The sequence below is a fragment of the Notolabrus celidotus genome, chromosome 3 (genome assembly GCF_009762535.1).
Source record: "Notolabrus celidotus isolate fNotCel1 chromosome 3, fNotCel1.pri, whole genome shotgun sequence".
NCBI lineage: Eukaryota > Metazoa > Chordata > Actinopteri > Labriformes > Labridae > Notolabrus > Notolabrus celidotus.
Window position 1 is genome coordinate 19,736,670 of NC_048274.1, and position 18,860 is coordinate 19,755,529.

The window sequence follows — 18,860 nt, forward strand, 5'->3', positions numbered from 1 at the left end:
TGAGGACTCCCTGTTTCTATTACAGGAAGTATATATCATTTCAACATAACTTAAATTAAATTTAGATTGTGTACATTTAATATGTTTAGGAGGCATGTCAGAAAGAAAACTTGGTTATGCGTTAAATAGATAGTGGACTTTGAATTATGCCCGTATTTTTACAGGTACGTGTTTGGATGTTTATTATATTGTTTGAGATACATGTTGGTTGTAACAACGTGTCCGTTTATAATCGTTGTATGCTGGTTTCGTTTTTGAGTGTCATGTAAAATATATACTAAAAGTCTCACTAAGAGTACAGAGTTTTTAAGAAAGTGAAACCATCCTAATAACCCGGAAACCTTTGTTGTACACACCCTCTAAGTGTGATCCACTGACCCAGAGTCTCAACCACACTGATGAAGGCGATGTAGCTTCACATGGGTTGTTGTGACCTAGGTTAAACTTATTTTATCAAGTAGCTTCATCAACATGTTTGTCTCTCAAAGAGAAACCATTCTGTGGTGAAGCTTTGTAAGAGAAAATGTACAATGTGCACTTGAATTATAAACTGTCATGTTGTAACAAGGTCATAATGAAGTGATGGCATGCAATATTAACTATTGTTTTAATTGTTATTAAGAACGTCCATGTTTTATTTAAGAAATAATATTTTGCCTTTGAATAAGTCATGTTTAATTCTTGTCTCTGTTAAATCATGCTTACTTGACAGTATTTTAGAGACATGAATGTTCAATCACTTTTTTGTGTCTTGAATATCTGTGGTGCACTGTTATAAAACAGTGAAGTACTGTAGGATTCATAATCTTTTTCACTTGCTAAAGAAGACATGTAATTATTCAAAGGAAATGTCTTCTGTTTCAACAATGCAACGTTTTATTTTTCTAGAAAATGTTAGTTTTGTAAAATCAAGTACAGAAAAATAAATATAAATTTATCATGTTTTCCAGCTCCGTTGGCCTCCAGATGTTACTCCCATGGCAAAGTGGAGACAGATGAGGAGTTTGATGCCCGTTGGGTGACTTACTTCAGCAAGCCTGACATTGATGCTTGGGAACTGAGGAAAGGTGACTATCACACTGTTCATTTTTTTTATTAAATAAAAAATCTTCTTGTGATGTTGTTCCTACTTTTTTTTATTTATGACATTCCCACTTTATATGCAAGTTGTTGTTAAAACATTCAGCCAAAACATAGCTTTTGGATATTACAATGTTATTTTCTGCAGCAGTGGTTGCATTTTTTACTGTGGTTTAACAGGCTTCAAGTATTGTTTTTTTGTGTTATGTTTTGCATTTGCTCTTATTATTATTGTTCATCCTATGATCTCTTATGTCTTTTTTCTAAGGTATGAACACCCTGATCGGTTATGATCTGGTACCAGAGGCCAAGATCCTTGATTCAGCACTTAGGGCTTGCCGGAGACTGAATGACCTGGCCAGTGCCATCCGCATCCTTGAAGCTGTTAGGGTGAGTGTAATCCCATAACAGGTCCCTTAAGAGGTGATGTCAACTATTCACCTATTTCACTTAACTTAGTGACAGAGAGGAAGTGGGACTTCTGATAGACTCTTAAGGAGGAATGCATTACTTATCAGAATTTAAGAGTTTTTCTTTGTTGCTGTGGTGCACAGACAAATTCAAACAAAAAACATTCTTGTAGTCACTAGTTCGGAGAAAACAACCTCAGAAATAAGCACTTCTTTGTTATTGTACAGGCAAAAAAAAAACCTATCATTGCTAAACAACACCACAAAGGTACAAAATAAAACACTAAGACCACTATTGCCTGTGCAGATGTTCAATGTATTTTGTTTCAACTCTGTGTTTTGCAGGACAAAGCTGGCCCCCATAAAGAAATCTATCCCTATCTGATGCAAGAGCTTCAGCCTACCCTGTCAGAACTGGGCATCTCAACACCGGAAGAGCTGGGCATGGACAAACTATAGACTGTGAGGGTAAGACTGAGCTATAACATACCTCTACTACATGCTATTTGGAGAGGTGGTGTGGCTTCAAACACTAAATTAAGCCTCAGACCTTTTTTATTTACTGACCTGTACATTTACAGTAGATTGTGACTTAAAGTGCATATTGCCTACTATTTCTGAACCTTTTTTTTTCTTCCTTCTTTAGGTCATTTGATACATAAAGAGATGATCTCTCCTGATTTTCTCCTGTCATATATGTCTATATTGTTGATTAAATCCATGCTGTCCTGTTGTGTACAAAATGGTGGACCTAATAAAGTAAACCAATAATTTAAGCAGACTGAGGTGTTTTTGTTACGGTTAATTATATAATCTTTTTAGATCTTAGACTAAGATTGTTTTTTTGAAGCAGATGTTTTGTGTCATCACTGCAGGTAAAGCAGGGGTGTGAATAGTGAAACCAATGTTGGCTGCATTCCATTTAGTAGTTTGCTTCCTTAGTAATTAAGTCCAGTTCTGGTTACCTGAGGGCCGGGTATACTATGTTGCAAGTTCAACATATCCCAGATATCTTTTCTTGATCCGGCTTCACTGAACCAAACAAAGGATTTCGCGCTAAACTGTCACACGAAGCTGGTTATCAAAATGATGAGTCAATCTAGAATTACCCTGAGCGCATTCACATGAACGGGGCGGAGAATGCAACATGTGACCAATCACAGACATGGACAGTCTGCCGTCAGCACATCAACATGTTTTTCAAACACTGCTCTGATATTAGAAAAATATGAAAAAGTTAAACACATCACCCAGACTAAGATCAACACATATAATTTGAAACATGAAGGAAGAACTGAGAGATGAGACAAAAAACACAGTTTGAATGCGCAAATGACGTCTTATTTCTCATCATTGGCGCAGATAGGTCTGACTATGATAACTGTTTATTCCCTGACAGTGATCTCTCTCTCTGATTTAATCTTGTGTAGTGTGTGACAGTGTTAGACCTGATATTTCAGCTGCAGCCCTGACTGTATCAAATGAGGACTGTGGGGAAATAAAAATGAGAACATTATTCAAAGTGAAGCATTTACAGTTTTATGTCTAATGCAGTACAACAATTTCATCTGACTAACCCGTTTTTGACTCTGTTTAAATATGATGTCAGGAAAGAAAATAAATGACTGTCATCAGTTAATTTATATGTAAAATCATACAGGTAGACAAAGTGTCCTGCCCGTCTCTCCCCCCTCATGGTCAGCTCACAGAGCTCTGTGATCGAGCGAGCTGATTGGTCAGTGGGCGGAGTTTTCTCCAAACTGATCTCTGATCCTGAGCATAACCTGCCCTGGAGCAGGTTAGGAGTTCAGCATGAGTAACCATGGTGATCTACCCAGATAAACGGGAACCACCTTCGTAGTACTGAAAATCCAGAGAAATACTGGTAAAGCTGAGCGCAATCAAGCTAAATGCGCCTATCATTAACAAAATATGGTAGCTATAGGAATTTCTTTTTCACCATGCCAAAATTCAAAGAGACACATGTCTTCTATACCTAGAGTAATTTGTTCCAATGTTTTTTTGAATATTTTTCTTATAATGATAATCATTATTATTATTCATGCCACTCTTTAAAACAGTTTCTACCATGATGCAGACAGCCACATCACCGGACCTGCGTTTCCATGGCTTGAAGTTATCTGTGTGTCCACTTGGTGGCAGTGTTGCCCAGTCCTGTGGCTTTGAGTCCCTCTTACTGTGGTGACAGCCACAGGTACTGTATATGGCCAAGAATTTCCACTCTTGCTTACTCTTCACAGCTAACACCAGGAAGTTGGTGTGTGTCATGTGCTGTACCTGTTAGGTGTTGCTGATCCAATAGTGCAGGATGTTGGCATTTGTTATTATTGCTATGTCCACAAAGTGCAGGAACAGGGTGGGATACTAGCCAGCATTTTTGTGGTAGGTGAAGTAATACCATATGAGTAAATGTAAGAATAAATGTGCATGTGTAAATCTCACTTGTTGTCTCAAAGACACATTTCAATGTAAGTACACTTTTTCTCACATTTCCAGATTTCTTTATGGACTCATTAAAAATGCTTGAAAAGATATAAACAAGGCAAGCTGTAATCATATTTGGAAAAAAAAACCCATTGGAGTATGAGGAAGGAGGGCTGAAAGCTACTGGTAATAAGCATTGACTGTATGCTTAATGATAACTGTATTATTAAATGAACTGGTTAAGATCCTTTCTTGCTGAAAAAAAGTTTCATATACCAAAGAAAGATTCACAAAACAGACATCAGCTTTCATCTAGAAATTATTATGACCATAAAATAAACTCCACAAACTATATGTTTGAAAACTCTTAATACTATCCCAAAAACCAAACCCAATCCTAAAAAAAACATTTTCCTCAAAGGGCTTCGAAGTGTTACTCATCGTAAATATATATGAAGACAAATACCCCAAAACTTTGATATTTGGTAGAAGACTCTGAGCTAGTGGGAGGCACCTGTTAGAATAGAATAGAGTAGAATATATAGCCTTTATTTGTCATTGTCAGGTGTACAATGAAATAAAAAGCGCTGCTCCTGAAGGTGCATGTTATAATAGAAATGAAATAAAAACAGGTAGAAAATATGTATAAAAGACAATATAAATATAGAATAATATAAAACAAATGTCAAATATATACAGTCAGGTCGGGAGAAGAGGTATTTGGGGTTTAAGATATTGCACACTATATGAAAATTGTTTACAGATCCTGTAGTGCATTGACATGAATATTATTGTTAGTCTTACAACAACAACCACCAAAAACACAAAACAACAATAATAATACATATCATATAATTATTGTAAGACAAATAGTAATAATAACAATAACCAAACAATAATAATAATAATGACAATAGTCATGTTGTTGTTGAAACATACATTATTCCTACTAATACATGTTGTCATGATAAACATTAAATGTAAACAGTAAACTAATCTTTGTGTATGGAACGCCATTGAATTTTCGGATGAGAAATGTTTACGATGGAGGACTTATTTTGAAATTATTTTCCCGGAAGTAGTCTGAGCTGTGTCACTGATAGCATTGTAGCAGATCTGGCTAACAGAAGAGTCTGCCAGCGCCTGGACTAAACAAAGTCCCGCACTTTGGGTGGGACCAGGGTGGGACGCCTGTCGTCATGGCTGTGTCGGGGAGTAACTTGTGACAACTAACGCCAAGATGATGACGACATCATGGAGGAGCCGGAGAAGGACAGCCTGCTGGACGCCCCGCCGGAGACACAAGTTCTGTCGGTGAGCTAAGACAGCCAATGTTAGCCTGGTTAAAGAAAGTGGGAGGCTAGCTGAGGAGCTGAGACTGTGATCTTAGTGACATGTATTCACGATGACAGGTCTGTTGAATGAGAGTGGAGAGGGAAAGCTTTTAGTTGTTTTAAAACAGTTAATCGTGGCTTTAAATGATGTAGAGTGACATGATAAATAAGCTTGTAAACACGTCAAATTGATTGTCTCTTCCTGTAAGTCGCGGGGGATGCTGGGAAAAAATTTAGGAGTTTTCTGTTTTCAAAATAACATGAGGAATCTGAGGGTTTTCAATTACATACTTAATTTTATGATTTAACACATATTTTTTCATTAGTATGACAACATTATGACTGTGCTCGAGTTTGTGTGTTAGTGTTTTTCTTTAATCACTGTCACTAAATGTCAACTACTCATTTTAATTAACCGATGAAGGGATTTACAGGCTTTTCATGGAGAGACTAATAGTATACTAGATATATACATTTCAAGAGCTCCTGATTATCAATGAACCATCAGAAGATAAACTTTGAATGATTGATTAACAGCACATCTGATTGAATCACTGTGGAACTGGTCCAAGATTTTTCAAAGACACCTCTAAAAATCTTCATTTGGCTATCATGTCATACTGTGGTATCATAATTTTGTCTACCACAAACAAATATAAAGTATAGATTATCCTTGAATTTGACATCATTAGGGGCCCAGTAGTGGCACAAGACCTAAGACAACGATGGAGGAATCCGACCTGTGGAGAAAAGAGGACCTTACATCATGTCCAGAGCTCCAGCAATCCACCTCAAACTACGTAAGCATTCTTGACTCATCATAACTAATGTCATAATTCTAATGTAGTTTGTACGTCATGAGTCTTTTCATGATGATCATCTTTTTTACATGTTTAACTGAGGCCCATGCTGTTGCATGCAACACAATGTGTCAGCCAAAGAGTCTTTGATATACAGCCAGAGAGACACTGAGCTGTTGTGTCTCAACTCAACTTTATTATGTAGCACCTTTCATACATAAAACATGCAGCCCAAAGTGCTTCACAGAATAACAGAGAGACAGAAAACAACAGCAATGGTAAATTATAAAGGCATGATTATAAATAAAATACTTAAAAATAAAATAAAATAAAATAAAAGCAATACAGTAAAATTAATAAAATAAGTACTAGTGGAAGAAAAGTTAAAAATAAGGTAGCGTTAACAAGATCAGATAAATACAAGAAATAAATAGATACATAATAGTTAGATAAGATAAATAATGTTAAAGCAATGATTACAATAATAATTAGATAAATAATAATAATAATAATAATAATAATAATAATAATAATAATAATAATAATGCAGTATAGGGCTAAAAATAAATTACTCAAAATCAAAAGCAAGATTAAAAAGGTAAATCTTAAGTTTACTTTTAAAAACACCCAGAGAGTGTTTCACTGTCTACATCCATCACATAATGTCCTGTTTTCTCTGTCTTAGAAAGATCAGAATTTTCTGATACACTGTGTTAGCTTCACATTCCAGGAATAACACGGACACATTTTATGGAAGAGTATTTCCGTACAGATGCAAGGTGTATTTCTGCTGAGTCTGTCATGTGAGACTGTAGTAATGCACCCAAAAGACACATGACTTTTTCCTGTCTGTAATACATGTTCACACTATGTACTCAACTAATTTAATGGGAGTTGTCTATGCAGTGGAATTTTAACAGAATATTTTTTTCTTAAACCAAACATTTTTGTTGAAATGGAAATATTACTTCATTAGGGTTATACATACATTATAATAATAGTTGAATTTAATTTATGAAAGAAAAGGTTCCTGGTTGCAGTCTTAACACTCCGTCTACCAGAATTCTGCAACTACTGGAATGACCATTGCAGTCATTTTGACTGCTCAGACATTATTCGCATATTCATTTGGATAATCAATAAAAAGATCATAGAAAAAATTGATGGAATAGGTAAAAAAAACACATCAGGACACAAAATGAAAATTATAGTGAATGAGTATTTTATTTATTAATTGACACATCATAACTTCTCTGAAATTAACATGCAATCTTGAACTAAATCCATTTCTTTGTGAAGTAAAAACAAATTTATCCTGCCTTGAAAATAGTTTGGTGTCATCATAAGATCTCAACAATGAAAAGTAAACTGTTCGTTGAACAATGTTGACATGGCAATGCAACAAATTTTTATGTTTCACCATAAAACAGAAACTTGATAGCCATCAGCAGATTTTTTAACAATAAGACAATGTTAGAATAAATGTACGTACACATTTAGGTAAAGTCAAGGTCATATTGGTAGATAGGTTTGCTTTAAACAAAGTTATGGCGTTGCAAATTTTCAAAACGACTGCCTTGGTAGTTCGAGTGTTAAACTGTGACCCCCACACATCCCTTCATCTTTTCAGGGTCTGAATGTATTTACCATCATCTCACAGATTGTGTAATCATGTGAGAATTACAGATTTGATCAACTTTTTTTAAGCCAATAATGTTCTCCTTTGTCCACCATGGCTTAAGAGAGCTCCAAAGCTGCTGCACGTATTCTGATTGGAGGCAAATGATGGGACTAACATTCGCACACATTCCAGCACATATTAAGGCTTGTTTTGAAATGACCTTAAGCTTCTATTACGATGTTGATCCGACTGAAACAGTGAGTGAAAAATTTGACCACAAACCGTGTGTGATTTCACGTAACACTCAAGTCTGATTGAGTCTAGCTCATAATAACAGAACAGTGAAATAAAGAATACAATACATTACTGCTTTAATGTAACAGGTCTGACAACCAAAACAAAGCAATGCTAATCTTCCTCTTGCTGAGTAAAATCTATTTTCAATATGTAATGTTTTAGCATTGTATTTTTTAGATTCCTTTTGCTTTGAACCTTATCCAGTAAACCCTAATCAGCACATATTTGTTTCTTATCATTTATAGAGAAAATAGGGAGATGGCGAGGAAGGCACTGAGAAGAAAGCCCTTTCACCAGGACCTCGGTGATGCATCAGCCTCGACAAGGAGCTAAGAGGTAAAAAGAGGAAGCATACAGAGGAAGAGGAAACCACTTATTGTGATATCAGCATATGTAGAGGTAGAGATGCTACTTTAACAGTTTCTGGTTCTCTTTTCAGGACGGTGAAATATAACAAGGGCTATGCTGCTTTAAGTCAGCACGCTGAGGACAGTTTGGTTGCACTGGACACAGACAGGTAAAGCTACACCAGGTATTCAGGTGATAGCGTTGCTGAATCAATTCTTTATGCAGTAGGGCTGTTAGGATGCTGGGTTTACAATACAGTTAAATAAAGCATACTTCCGAACCATACTGTTTATACAACTCAAAAGCAAAATGACTAGGTTTTACCTAAAAGATAATATGTTAACTCATTTCAAAATAATGCCTCATAACTCGGGATACCCACTGGAAGCTGGTGTGTTTATCTGCAGAGACCCTGCATACCTCCATACATCCACTGTCTTAAAGGGATATTTCACTTTTTTTCAAGTGGGTTGTATGAGTTACATTGCACTAGTACTCCCTGGTGGCGAGGAGGCTCAAACTCCGCCTCTTTACGTCACATGGTACGAAAGCAGCAATATGGCTCCGCTGACGATTTGCCTCAAAACAGCGCTTCAGAAACAGATGGGTGACGCCACGGATACTAAGTCCATATTTTATACAGTCTATGATTCAAACACAGAATGTAGTAGACAGTACCTACTGCCTACTACAGTAGTAAGTAGTATGTAGAGGCCGTTTCCAAACAGCCTTTGTCTCATATCTATTCACTCTATTTCACTTGAACAGCACTGAACTCTCCTCTCTTGCTTGAAAAAATTCCTTCAACCTTCCATACCTTTTGATGACATGCAATGAAAGTGAAGGGAGGTTGTTAATTTTAAACACATAGTACTGATTTCAACTAAATTATAAAGTATCGGTCTATTTGTGGGTTATAGTGATTGTAGTAACTCTTATGAGAAGATATAAGAACAAGTTTATGGAAGAGCTTAGACAAAACAAGTCCCAGTGGAAATGTTTCAAATAAGATATTCTACTTAAAAGTTATTATTCCCAGTATAGTTAGTTTATTATTGCCCTTGCTGAGGTTGTCAACATTTTGATACCTTTCAATACAATGTGCTTTGAAATGTTACAGCAATAGTTACTTTTACATCCATAGTATTGAAAAGCACCAAAGCCTAAGAAAGACAGACTTACAATCATATTTTCAACCAAAACCTGCAGAGAAGTATTTGACTGTTTCACAACATGTCCACACCTCCACACAAACTTACAGGAAGGTGCAGGATTTTGTTAATTCATTGCTTAAGTCACACTTCCTGCTTATAGTTAGATTTTTTACTAAGATCAAATCAACGTTCAACGTTCTGGTATCTTATAACTTCCTTCCCTGCATATGTACCTTTCAACACGTTTTGTTGTTTACTTCTAAGTGACAGAACCTGTCCTTCTTGTCTTTACAGTGATGAAGAGATTGATTTTGAGCAGTATTCCTCAGGATACTCTTCAGCTGAGGTGAGTTTGCCTTCTTTGGATGCTCTCTGAACCTCAGTTGTCTCACAGTCAAACCGGCTCAGTGACTGTTGTGGCGTTGTGTATGCAAAAATCTATTTTTTTTTGCCGTCCATGTGGTGTCCTCAGAGACTATGCCATTGTAATTCTCAACCTGTGCTTCGGTTTGTCTTTTCTTCTCTTGGCCTTGAGACTTAGGCGTGATCACACATCAGTTTGGCTTGTCAGGGCAGCACACACTTTGAATACACTACCTTTCACCTTGCAACTCTCATGATGTGGTAAGATCTAACATCTAGAACTCAAACCCGCACAGGGTTGCACCAGCTAAGAAAAAGTTCCGATGTTACCTAGTCTGAATGCAATGTCTAATTTAGGACAGAGTTTACTCTGAACTTTCACACTCTACAACACTGTAGGGGTCAACTTGAACTTGAATTACAACTTAAATCTCACACCTACTTCTGAGTAGGTGTTAAGTCCTCCATTAAACACCTGTCTGGTCATTGTTTTGAAAGACGTGGAGCTGCAGAAGGTTTTTCAGGCTGGTTTTTGTCTGCGACATATTATCGTTCCCGACGTACCAAATCACAACACGAGTACTGCGCGCCGCGAGGGTCAAAATAGCCTGACAGTCAGCAGAAATGGGCGAAAGTATGAAAACAAAACCTCAAATGCGATACAAATTTTCCATCAGCCACTGGTGGGTGTGTGTTTTGTTTTTACATGCCAAATTAATTTTTTACCCGCCATTGGCACTTGGGGGGTGTTAATTTTACGTCCTGTCTGGACCTCTTCTTTCACTTTCCAGAACAAAGTAATTCCCGTACATCTTCACAATAATAGAGTACCATTATATTAAAGTGTGTTGTAGTTGATGATTCACCACTCAGTGTCACTGTTGGTTACATTACACTGTATATTATCACCTTGACATAATGCTTCGTCATATTTTACCTTTATGTTGCTGTCAGGCGATTAATGGGAGTTAACAGTTCTATCCAGCTGTTGGTCTGTTTAGGGGAAACAGGCATGCGAGTCAGCACATAAAAAACACCACGTTAAGAAGAGAGCTTTTCACTGACTGATCATACTGACAGAAACATCATTCTGTGAGTGTATTTGGTCGGTTTGGATGTTATGCTCCACAACTTAAGATGAACCTAATGTCTGCTTGGTGCAACCAACCAATGAAACAACTTAACTAGTTTCAACATGTGATTTAGTGTGGACTTTACACCCTAAATCAAGACTCAACTTATACAGAGCTGGTGCAACAGGCCACAGGTCTTGTCTGTGTTAGCCTGCTTTTATACATATTGCAGAAACAGTACTGAAGCCTGAAGAGTGCTGTATTTTTACCTCACCATGTTTGTTTTTTAGGTTTACCAATGGGCCTCAGGCTGTTTCTTGAGCTCAGATATGTCGCTGAGTTGTTCCTCTGCCTTCAAACAGAACCTAAACGCTGTCTACTTGTTTTTTTGAATTTTAGTAAATCAACACTGGAAGTTTCATCATAGCTATGGTGCAAATAAGAAAAATAAAGTCATGCTGAACTTGAGTTATTACCCGGCTGTCTTACTAATCAGGAGGCTGTGTTAAAATATGATCTGATTGTTCGAAACCACTGACAACAATTTTAAGTCTGAATAGCAAAGGTGATGCAAGGGAACAACACTGAACACCACACATTGTAAAATTCAATCTGTGCAAAGGACCTACAACACATCTAGGGAACTGTGTATTTTTATTATTTAAACCTTTATTTAACAGGAAATGCTGTATATCAACTTTATTTTGAGGGTACAACTTTGAATTGATGGTTAATGGCAGACCAGGCAACAGCAGAGAAAAGAAGTGGAAAACAGTGCAGAACTAGCCAGTGATGTAAAAACACAAAGAGCTGAGTCAAAGAGATGCCACCCATATTGAAGAAAACAGAAATGAAGCAACCACAAACTGCAACACAGTTTGTCTTTTGACAGTGTTACAGGACTGGTTGAGTGAAGAGGAAAGTCCAGCAGGCTTTGAAAGTAATGATGAAGGAGACCTTATAGAGATGCTGCTGTTATTTTCTGTTGGTCTTGTACAGTCAGCTGGTAGTCATGCAAATCCCAACAGGGTGAGACATTATCACTTACCTAATTAATTTGTGGTCTCTGACTCATAGACTTCCATTCATCTTTCGTGCTGTATTTATAAAGCAGGGGGGTCAGCTGATTTGATGGCAGATAAAATGAAAAGCTGTCTTTTGCTATTACTGTTAATGATCAACATAGGACCACCTGAGTATTAATTAACTATCTTGAACCCTAAAGTCACTTGAGTTATTAATTTGTGCCCCTTCTTAGATAATTAGAAATTTTTAAAAAAATTTAAATAACTGATCAAAGAATATATTAAGTGTCAAAGTACCCAAGAACAATCAGAGTAGTTCTGTGTTTCCTCTCATTTTTTTGAATATTACATATTTTACATCCTGTGTGTTTGAGGTTACCTGAGTTTGCTCAGTTTCAGAGAGCAGAGGGAGCTACACCTTATGTTTTTAGGCTGTCATTAGCAACACAAACCAGTAATCATTCAGCATTAAACAGTTAAAGCCATGTATTTACTCTCCAGGTTCATCCTGATTTAAGCAAGCAGCTGCTTCAGGATGGCTACCGCCTGGACGAGATCCCCGATGATGAGGACCTGGACCTGATTCCACCCAAAGCGATGGGCTCCTCTGTGTGCTGCTGCTCCGAGGGCCCGTCCTGCTCTATGCAGTGATGCCGGCAAAGTGACTCAAACTTTTATAAGGTCTGGCTCCAGTTCCTGTTCCTGACTTTTGTTACTGCTGCCTGAGGCCTTCTTTCTGAACCAGCTTCACTGCGGTGCTGCCTAAAGGACTTCCAGCCGTGAAGTCAAACTTCTGTTCATGCAGGACTGCCTGCACCGAGACCACTCGACCCATATGACAACACAAGGAACAAAAGAACAAGCCTTATCCACTGTGACCCAAAGTTTTGTGTATTTTCTTATTTCTATTATTTCTTTTTATAGAGCCACATGAAACGTTTATTAAGCCACCTGTCCAAATAGAGCGGTAGTGTAAACAATAGTTTGGGATACATTGTGTCCTTTTTGACCCAATGCAGAGATGATTACTTTGTCCTGCATTGGTGAACAGGTCTGCAGCCCTCTCAGCATGACATGCACACATTGAGTTTTAATGTAACGGCTGTGTGGCAGTTATAAAAGTAACTTCAATGTGAAGACATCTCAATTAACTGTTGACTTAGCCTGACTAGTGTTTCATTAACTGGCTGTTTCTGATATTTTATTTTCGGTTTTTATACTTTATCCATCTCAGAAGTGATGTTTAGCTTTAATTCCAATAACATAACACTGAATTGAAATGGGATAGACAGTACAGTTTGCATTGGATTAGACCAGATTTTATAGTGGATGTGAAAGCACGTTGTTATCACAAACGGGGCTGAGATAAACCTAGAGCGGGATTAGTTTCTACCTGTTCCATATTTTTTTTACATTTTGTCTTAAAAGACAGAAGAGCTCTTTACATTTCACATGTTCTCATTGGGCAAACTGCTGCATACTAAGAAGGACACACACATGCTCTGGTCTGTAGACGTTTCACTACAGAAAAAGAAAAAAGAAAAATAGTTTTTCAAACTAGTCAACAGTATAAAAGTAATACCCACACCGACTGCGCTGCGCTGTGCAGAAAATGTAAGAAGATGATACTGAAGAGCTTTGATAGATGACCAATGAGATGTCGATTCCATTGGATTTAACAAATCTTTGTATCACAGATTTAAGTTACATTCCAGATAACAATGTTTGTCAATTTTACGAAATCTTTTCAAAGAGATTATAGACACTAAAGCAAATTATAGGATAGATTTCAACACAAGTCAGCTTATGACATTTGTTACTGTGGTTATATGTATTTGCTTTTAGTTTAAGTTGGCTTCTTCATTTTATATATATATATATAATCTCTGGGAATTGGGGTTAATAAGAAGTTAAATTATACATGTTTATTGAGTGTTTTTTATTTTTTTCCCCAAGATTAATCTGCATATTTTGGACAAGAAACTCTATCCATAATCAGACATGACTCTTCAAAAAGGATGCCTCCTTTGACTAAACAGCGCATTATATGATAGATAAAAGTTACGTTATATTTATTTATTACTAATTTATTGGTTGTTATTTTTGGACACCAAAAAAAAGTTGTTACAGGTTGAAAACAGTACATCTGATTAAAAATTTGACTGAGGATTATGTCTAACATCTATGAGCCACATTTATAGGCATCATTTTCACATTGTTCTGTTTTTCCCAAAAATGGCAGCCCCTAGTCTGAAGGAAAGGTAAAAATGTATTTGTATCACTTTATTATAGGATGAATCTGTTCACGTGTTTACTCCCTGGAATATAGTTTACTATTATTTGATGGTGTTAGTTTGAACTGCATTAACAAATGAAGTTCAGCAACAGAGCAAGTGACAGTGATCACTATCAGAAGATGTGTTTGTGTTAAATGAGTGCAACTAGAAAGTAACATTCCCTTCAATGGTATTTAAGTGAATTCAAATGTACACATGTGTAAGGGCATAGAGGTTTTAAGGCAAGATAAAGGTATGGCTGTTGTACTTATGTGCAGACCACCCTTTTATTTTATGCTGTGATGTTAATTGTTACAAGGCATAACTCATTTACACAGAAAGTGATATTTCAGACCACTTGACCTACGCTTAACAGTAACAAACTGGAAACAGTGACATTTGGTTAAGTCAGACTGTTGATTTGTACTTCACAGAGTCAGGATTAAGTCACAGAAATGTTCTACTTTTAACACAAGTGATGCATAAACTCTCCTCTCAGCACTCCATGGTTGTATTTAGGAGATTTAGGAAGAAACTCTGATTTCCTACAAAAACTGACGCACTATGTTCGAGTCACTTGAATTAGTGTAAGGTAAATGCTTTAAATGTAACAGCTGGATTTAAAGTGTGTTGACTCCAGGCCTGGCTCTGCACCGTGTTTTTATGTACACTAATATTGCACTTGACACCAGTGGTCAGTAGCAAGTACACTTGACTCGCCTGTACTATGCAACTGTTGGGACAATCTGCTTGTTATATGACATTGTGATGATTAAGTGTTATTGAGTGCTAAATGCAATAACTTATAAAGTTACACTAGTCTTTTTTTATTTGATTATAACCTTTATTGGTTTACAATATTAAATAAAACTATTATATATGTTTATGTGTATTACTGTGCTTATTATGAATCTAGTGGTACTCTTCAAGGGGATGGTATATCAATAAAATATTTTAGTAAAAGAAAAACAGGTTGATAAATAACATGAGTATGTTGGTTGACACGAGGGGGCAGCATGGAGCAGTGTTGCGTTCTCGAAAACACCTTGTCGCAATTCAACTTGAGGCGCTTCAACACAAGGTTTGTGAATTTAATTTAAATGTTGCATATATTGACAGTCATTCCATGACAAATGCAAATCAAGTGTGAAATTGTAACAGATTACTGTTAAAGAAACGTCATGTTTTACACCACTCCATTGGGCGAAAGAGGAATTTCCAATCGTGCAATCTGACTCCAGAGATACAAATATTCTACTGACAGCCTCAGAGCCAAATGCCATTATTTTGTATTTTATTGTTTGCTATTTGTTTAAGTTATTTAACAATACTTGGTTTGAATGCTTGAACACATGCCTTTGCTCTTGGCGTTTTATTGAGATTACAGCGTAGAAATGTACCCGTGGCAATTTACGTTTACGCGCTTTGCACATTTGATAAAGTTATACAAATTCAGGAATATATTCGGATCAATCAATGAATAAATTATAGGTAAAACTACTTAACTAATGTGTAATGAAACTGAAAAGGCTGAGAGACTTGTTGCTGTGCTGGGCGGGCCTAAATGCTGTTGTGCGCCATGCGGGGGGTGTCAATTGAAGGGGAGGAAAAAAAAACTGAAGGGAGTTACCTCAGCGCTCTGCGAGAGATATGAGATCTGGCCATTTTCCAGGCGTCCCCCCTCTCTATTAAAGAAGAAATTCAGGAAAATCAGTGGGGAAAGAGGAACAGAAACACAGCCATATTTGTAAAGGTCGCCCTGAAGAGAGATTACAGCGCCTTTCTGCTGGCGGATCAGTCGGAGTGAATCTAACGTGCATGCACAGTATTTCTGCCCTCGTGCGCGCGCGCGTGTGTGTGTTTACAAGTGTTTGAACGAGTGCCAGAAACGAGGGAAGAAGGAGGATAAAGCCACGGAAGGAGGATGGTGGACAATTCAGGCAGCAGTAAGGCACAAATGGTAAGTCGTGGTCCTGCTTGGCGTCCCTCTTCAATTCTCTGATCTGTAACGGGCTGAAAAAGAATCGTAGTTTGACCGCGTTTTATTCACGGAAAGAGTAAGCAAGCTGAACGCTGACGCCACACTTTCCACCAGAAAAAGGAGAAAAAACTCTTGAGTTTATTTTACCCCTATGGTAGGTTATTTCTTTACTTGTTTTAACAGTTTTACAGCACACTGTAAAGCGCTTGTACAAAATGCTTTGTGGTTATTGACTAGTTTGGCGTGCGTCTCAAATCCATTACGCTAACGTTATCCACGTATTATGAGGATGTGGCAGCTCGCCAAAAGCGGAAAAGGTGCCCATCATTCTTACAGTTTCAACTTTTTCTCATACGGGGTGTGTAGTTTTCTTAGGGTGACAAGAGGTCAGCGTCTACTCTTTCTTTGTTAACATTAAAGTTTGTGCTGAAGGCTATTTGGAAGTACTTTATCACTTTTTAGGTTAAGTAGTTTAAAAGCAAGCTGTACTATGACCATTTTACTGTCCTTGCTAGAAGCTATGGGGCCAATCATTTGGCTCTTCCTCTGTCTAATGTTTTCATATGATTGTATTAACATGAAAATCACTGTAAGCCACTTCCATCATAGAATAATGCATGGTTCATCTGAGAGTTAATGCTTAGCTATTTGTTGGAATACTTCACTTTGCTTTTTCAAATTTGGACACCTTATCAAACTGAATATGTAAGAAAATACATCAATACAAGAAATATGATGCTAATGAAAAATCAAACTTAAGACAGTAAAATGTTCCACATATTATTAAAAGACAACATGATAAAGTTAGATGGAAAGGAGACTGAGATCAACTTTTCACCTCTAGGCTGATATGTCTGCTCATTATACAATAGCACAGTCAGTCATGTGGGATGGCAGTTTTCTGTTTAATCCAGCAAGAGTTGGCAAAACTTATAAAATACTTTACCCTTGTTCCCCAGGCTTTACACTATTTCCTCTGACACTACACCGCTATCAATGTCAGAGAGGAAATCCAAGTAAAAGCAGACTTTTATGGGGGGTGGCTACTTTGATAGCAAACTCTTATGGTTAGGATCTGCAAAAATGCCAAGTAGGCACATCTCTGACTCCACTCGAAAGACAACATTATGGATACTAGAGATAGTACTAGAGTACTGTGGAGTTTATGTGTGAGGTCACATAGAGTTTATGGAGAGCATTTTTTTATTTTAACTGTTCTATCACACATAATATCCCTGTGGACACATGTTTTTCAACTCAGTTTCCATTTCAAACATTAATGTAGTGCAAAATGAACATTGCATGTTTTTACTATAGATTCTCATGATTCCTGATTCTTCCTCCCACAGCCCAGCATGTCTCAGGAGCCTGGTGTGGCCTTTCCTCAGAGCAGCTCTTCAGGGGGAATGAAGTTGGAGGCAGTAATGGAGCAGCTCCAGCGCCAGCAGCAGGCCCGACTGGAAATGGAACGCAAGGAAAGGAAGCTGCGAGAGGCCCACATCATGTATGCTCAGCAAGTTGCTGCCCAGCAGGCTATCCTGGCAGCTGCTAGGGCCTCTGGGGGCCAGCTTCATGGGCAAAGGCCTGCCTGTAGGGGTCCCAGGTATTGGGCTGCCTCCACGGATGTCCAATCAGAGCAGCGTGGACTCTGAGAGAGAAGATGACGAGGACAGGGGTCGGGATTCTGGGGATGATGATGATGACAATGAGATGATGGAGGGGGATGAGGGCAGTGATGAAGATGAAGGAAGTGCCAGCGGTCTGGAGTTCCTACGCAAGCAGACCATTGCTTTGCAGCAGAGCGCCTCCCGCATCCCGGCCCGTCCGTACGCCAGTTACTCTGCATCGGCCCCCCAGAGGACTGCATCTCCACCTATCAGAGTGAAACAGGAACCTGACGAGGGTCTCTCTCCAGCGGGGCCTCACTCTGCTACCTCTCCGAATGGACAGACCGACTGGGGCTTTGATGACCACTTCAGACAGGTTAGTTCACTGCCCCTGCTCTATTGCCACACTGCTCCTCTGTAATAGATTCATTCTGATTTTGGGCAGCAATGCTTTTAAACATTGCCCTCAAGCAAAAGTTCTCCTGTCATGCAAATACAACCAGGATTACTCAAGTGTGAGACACACTTCAAGAATCCTACTCTGTCCTAAAAGTTGATATGTTGTAACTTTTCTTGTGACTCAGCATTGAGCCCAATAATGAAATGTCTTGTTTACTGTCACCGGAGGGAGAAAGGCTTCCTCATTCCACCACTCTCCTGTTGAGTGTTTTGTTGGATATCTCAGTGTGGCCCCCCCTGCTGTGAGTGACTGCTTAATCTTGACTGTTGGAAAAACCTCTCCAGCTGTATCTTTGTGAGACACTTCAAATCTCTGTGGATGGTTGACCGCTGATTGGCTTTTGTGGCCAAAAATCCTCCTAAGTGAGTGCTGGCAGCAGGCCAGGTTGGGGCTCAATGCGTTCACACTCACTGCTTCTCTCCCTCTGTGCTTGTATTCTGTGTGTGTATTTGTGTGTGCGTATTTGTGTGTGTGTGTGTGTGTGTGTGTGTGTGTGTGTGTGTGTGTGTGTGTGTGTCTTGCTCTCTGTCCCTCTTGGCGCTCGGCTCAGGCTCTGGTTTGGCTCGGATCCAGGTAGCGGAGTCAA

The 18,860-nt window shown here is 38.1% G+C and overlaps 3 protein-coding genes across 3 annotated transcripts in view; all 3 read left to right on the top strand.

Moving 5' to 3' along the window:
* Nucleotides 1-2,266, top strand: part of LOC117810357 (cytochrome c oxidase subunit 5A, mitochondrial-like) — a 2,955-nt gene extending 689 nt beyond the window's left edge. The window contains exons 2-5 of the mRNA XM_034680158.1: nt 951-1,067; nt 1,349-1,470; nt 1,836-1,958; nt 2,137-2,266. Of these exons, the coding sequence (XP_034536049.1) occupies nt 951-1,067; nt 1,349-1,470; nt 1,836-1,949 (353 nt within the window). The 3' untranslated portion in view covers nt 1,950-1,958; nt 2,137-2,266. The remainder of the gene's footprint in view (nt 1-950; nt 1,068-1,348; nt 1,471-1,835; nt 1,959-2,136) is intronic.
* Nucleotides 2,267-3,302: 1,036 nt separating this feature from the next.
* On the top strand, nt 3,303-14,865 carry fam219b (family with sequence similarity 219 member B). The gene is given in 11 exon segments (XM_034680316.1): nt 3,303-3,315; nt 5,176-5,249; nt 5,962-5,989; nt 5,992-6,069; nt 6,701-6,703; nt 8,235-8,261; nt 8,264-8,287; nt 8,290-8,323; nt 8,427-8,504; nt 9,784-9,835; nt 12,452-14,865. Coding segments are annotated over 11 exon segments (561 nt in total). The 3' UTR covers nt 12,602-14,865.
* An 899-nt stretch (nt 14,866-15,764) lies between these two features.
* The window catches only part of LOC117810920 (AT-rich interactive domain-containing protein 3B-like), a 62,262-nt gene continuing 59,166 nt past the window's right edge, over nt 15,765-18,860 (top strand). The window contains 3 exon segments of the mRNA XM_034680921.1: nt 15,765-16,186; nt 17,557-17,766; nt 17,768-18,190. Coding sequence (XP_034536812.1) covers nt 16,151-16,186; nt 17,557-17,766; nt 17,768-18,190 — 669 coding nt within the window. The 5' untranslated portion in view covers nt 15,765-16,150.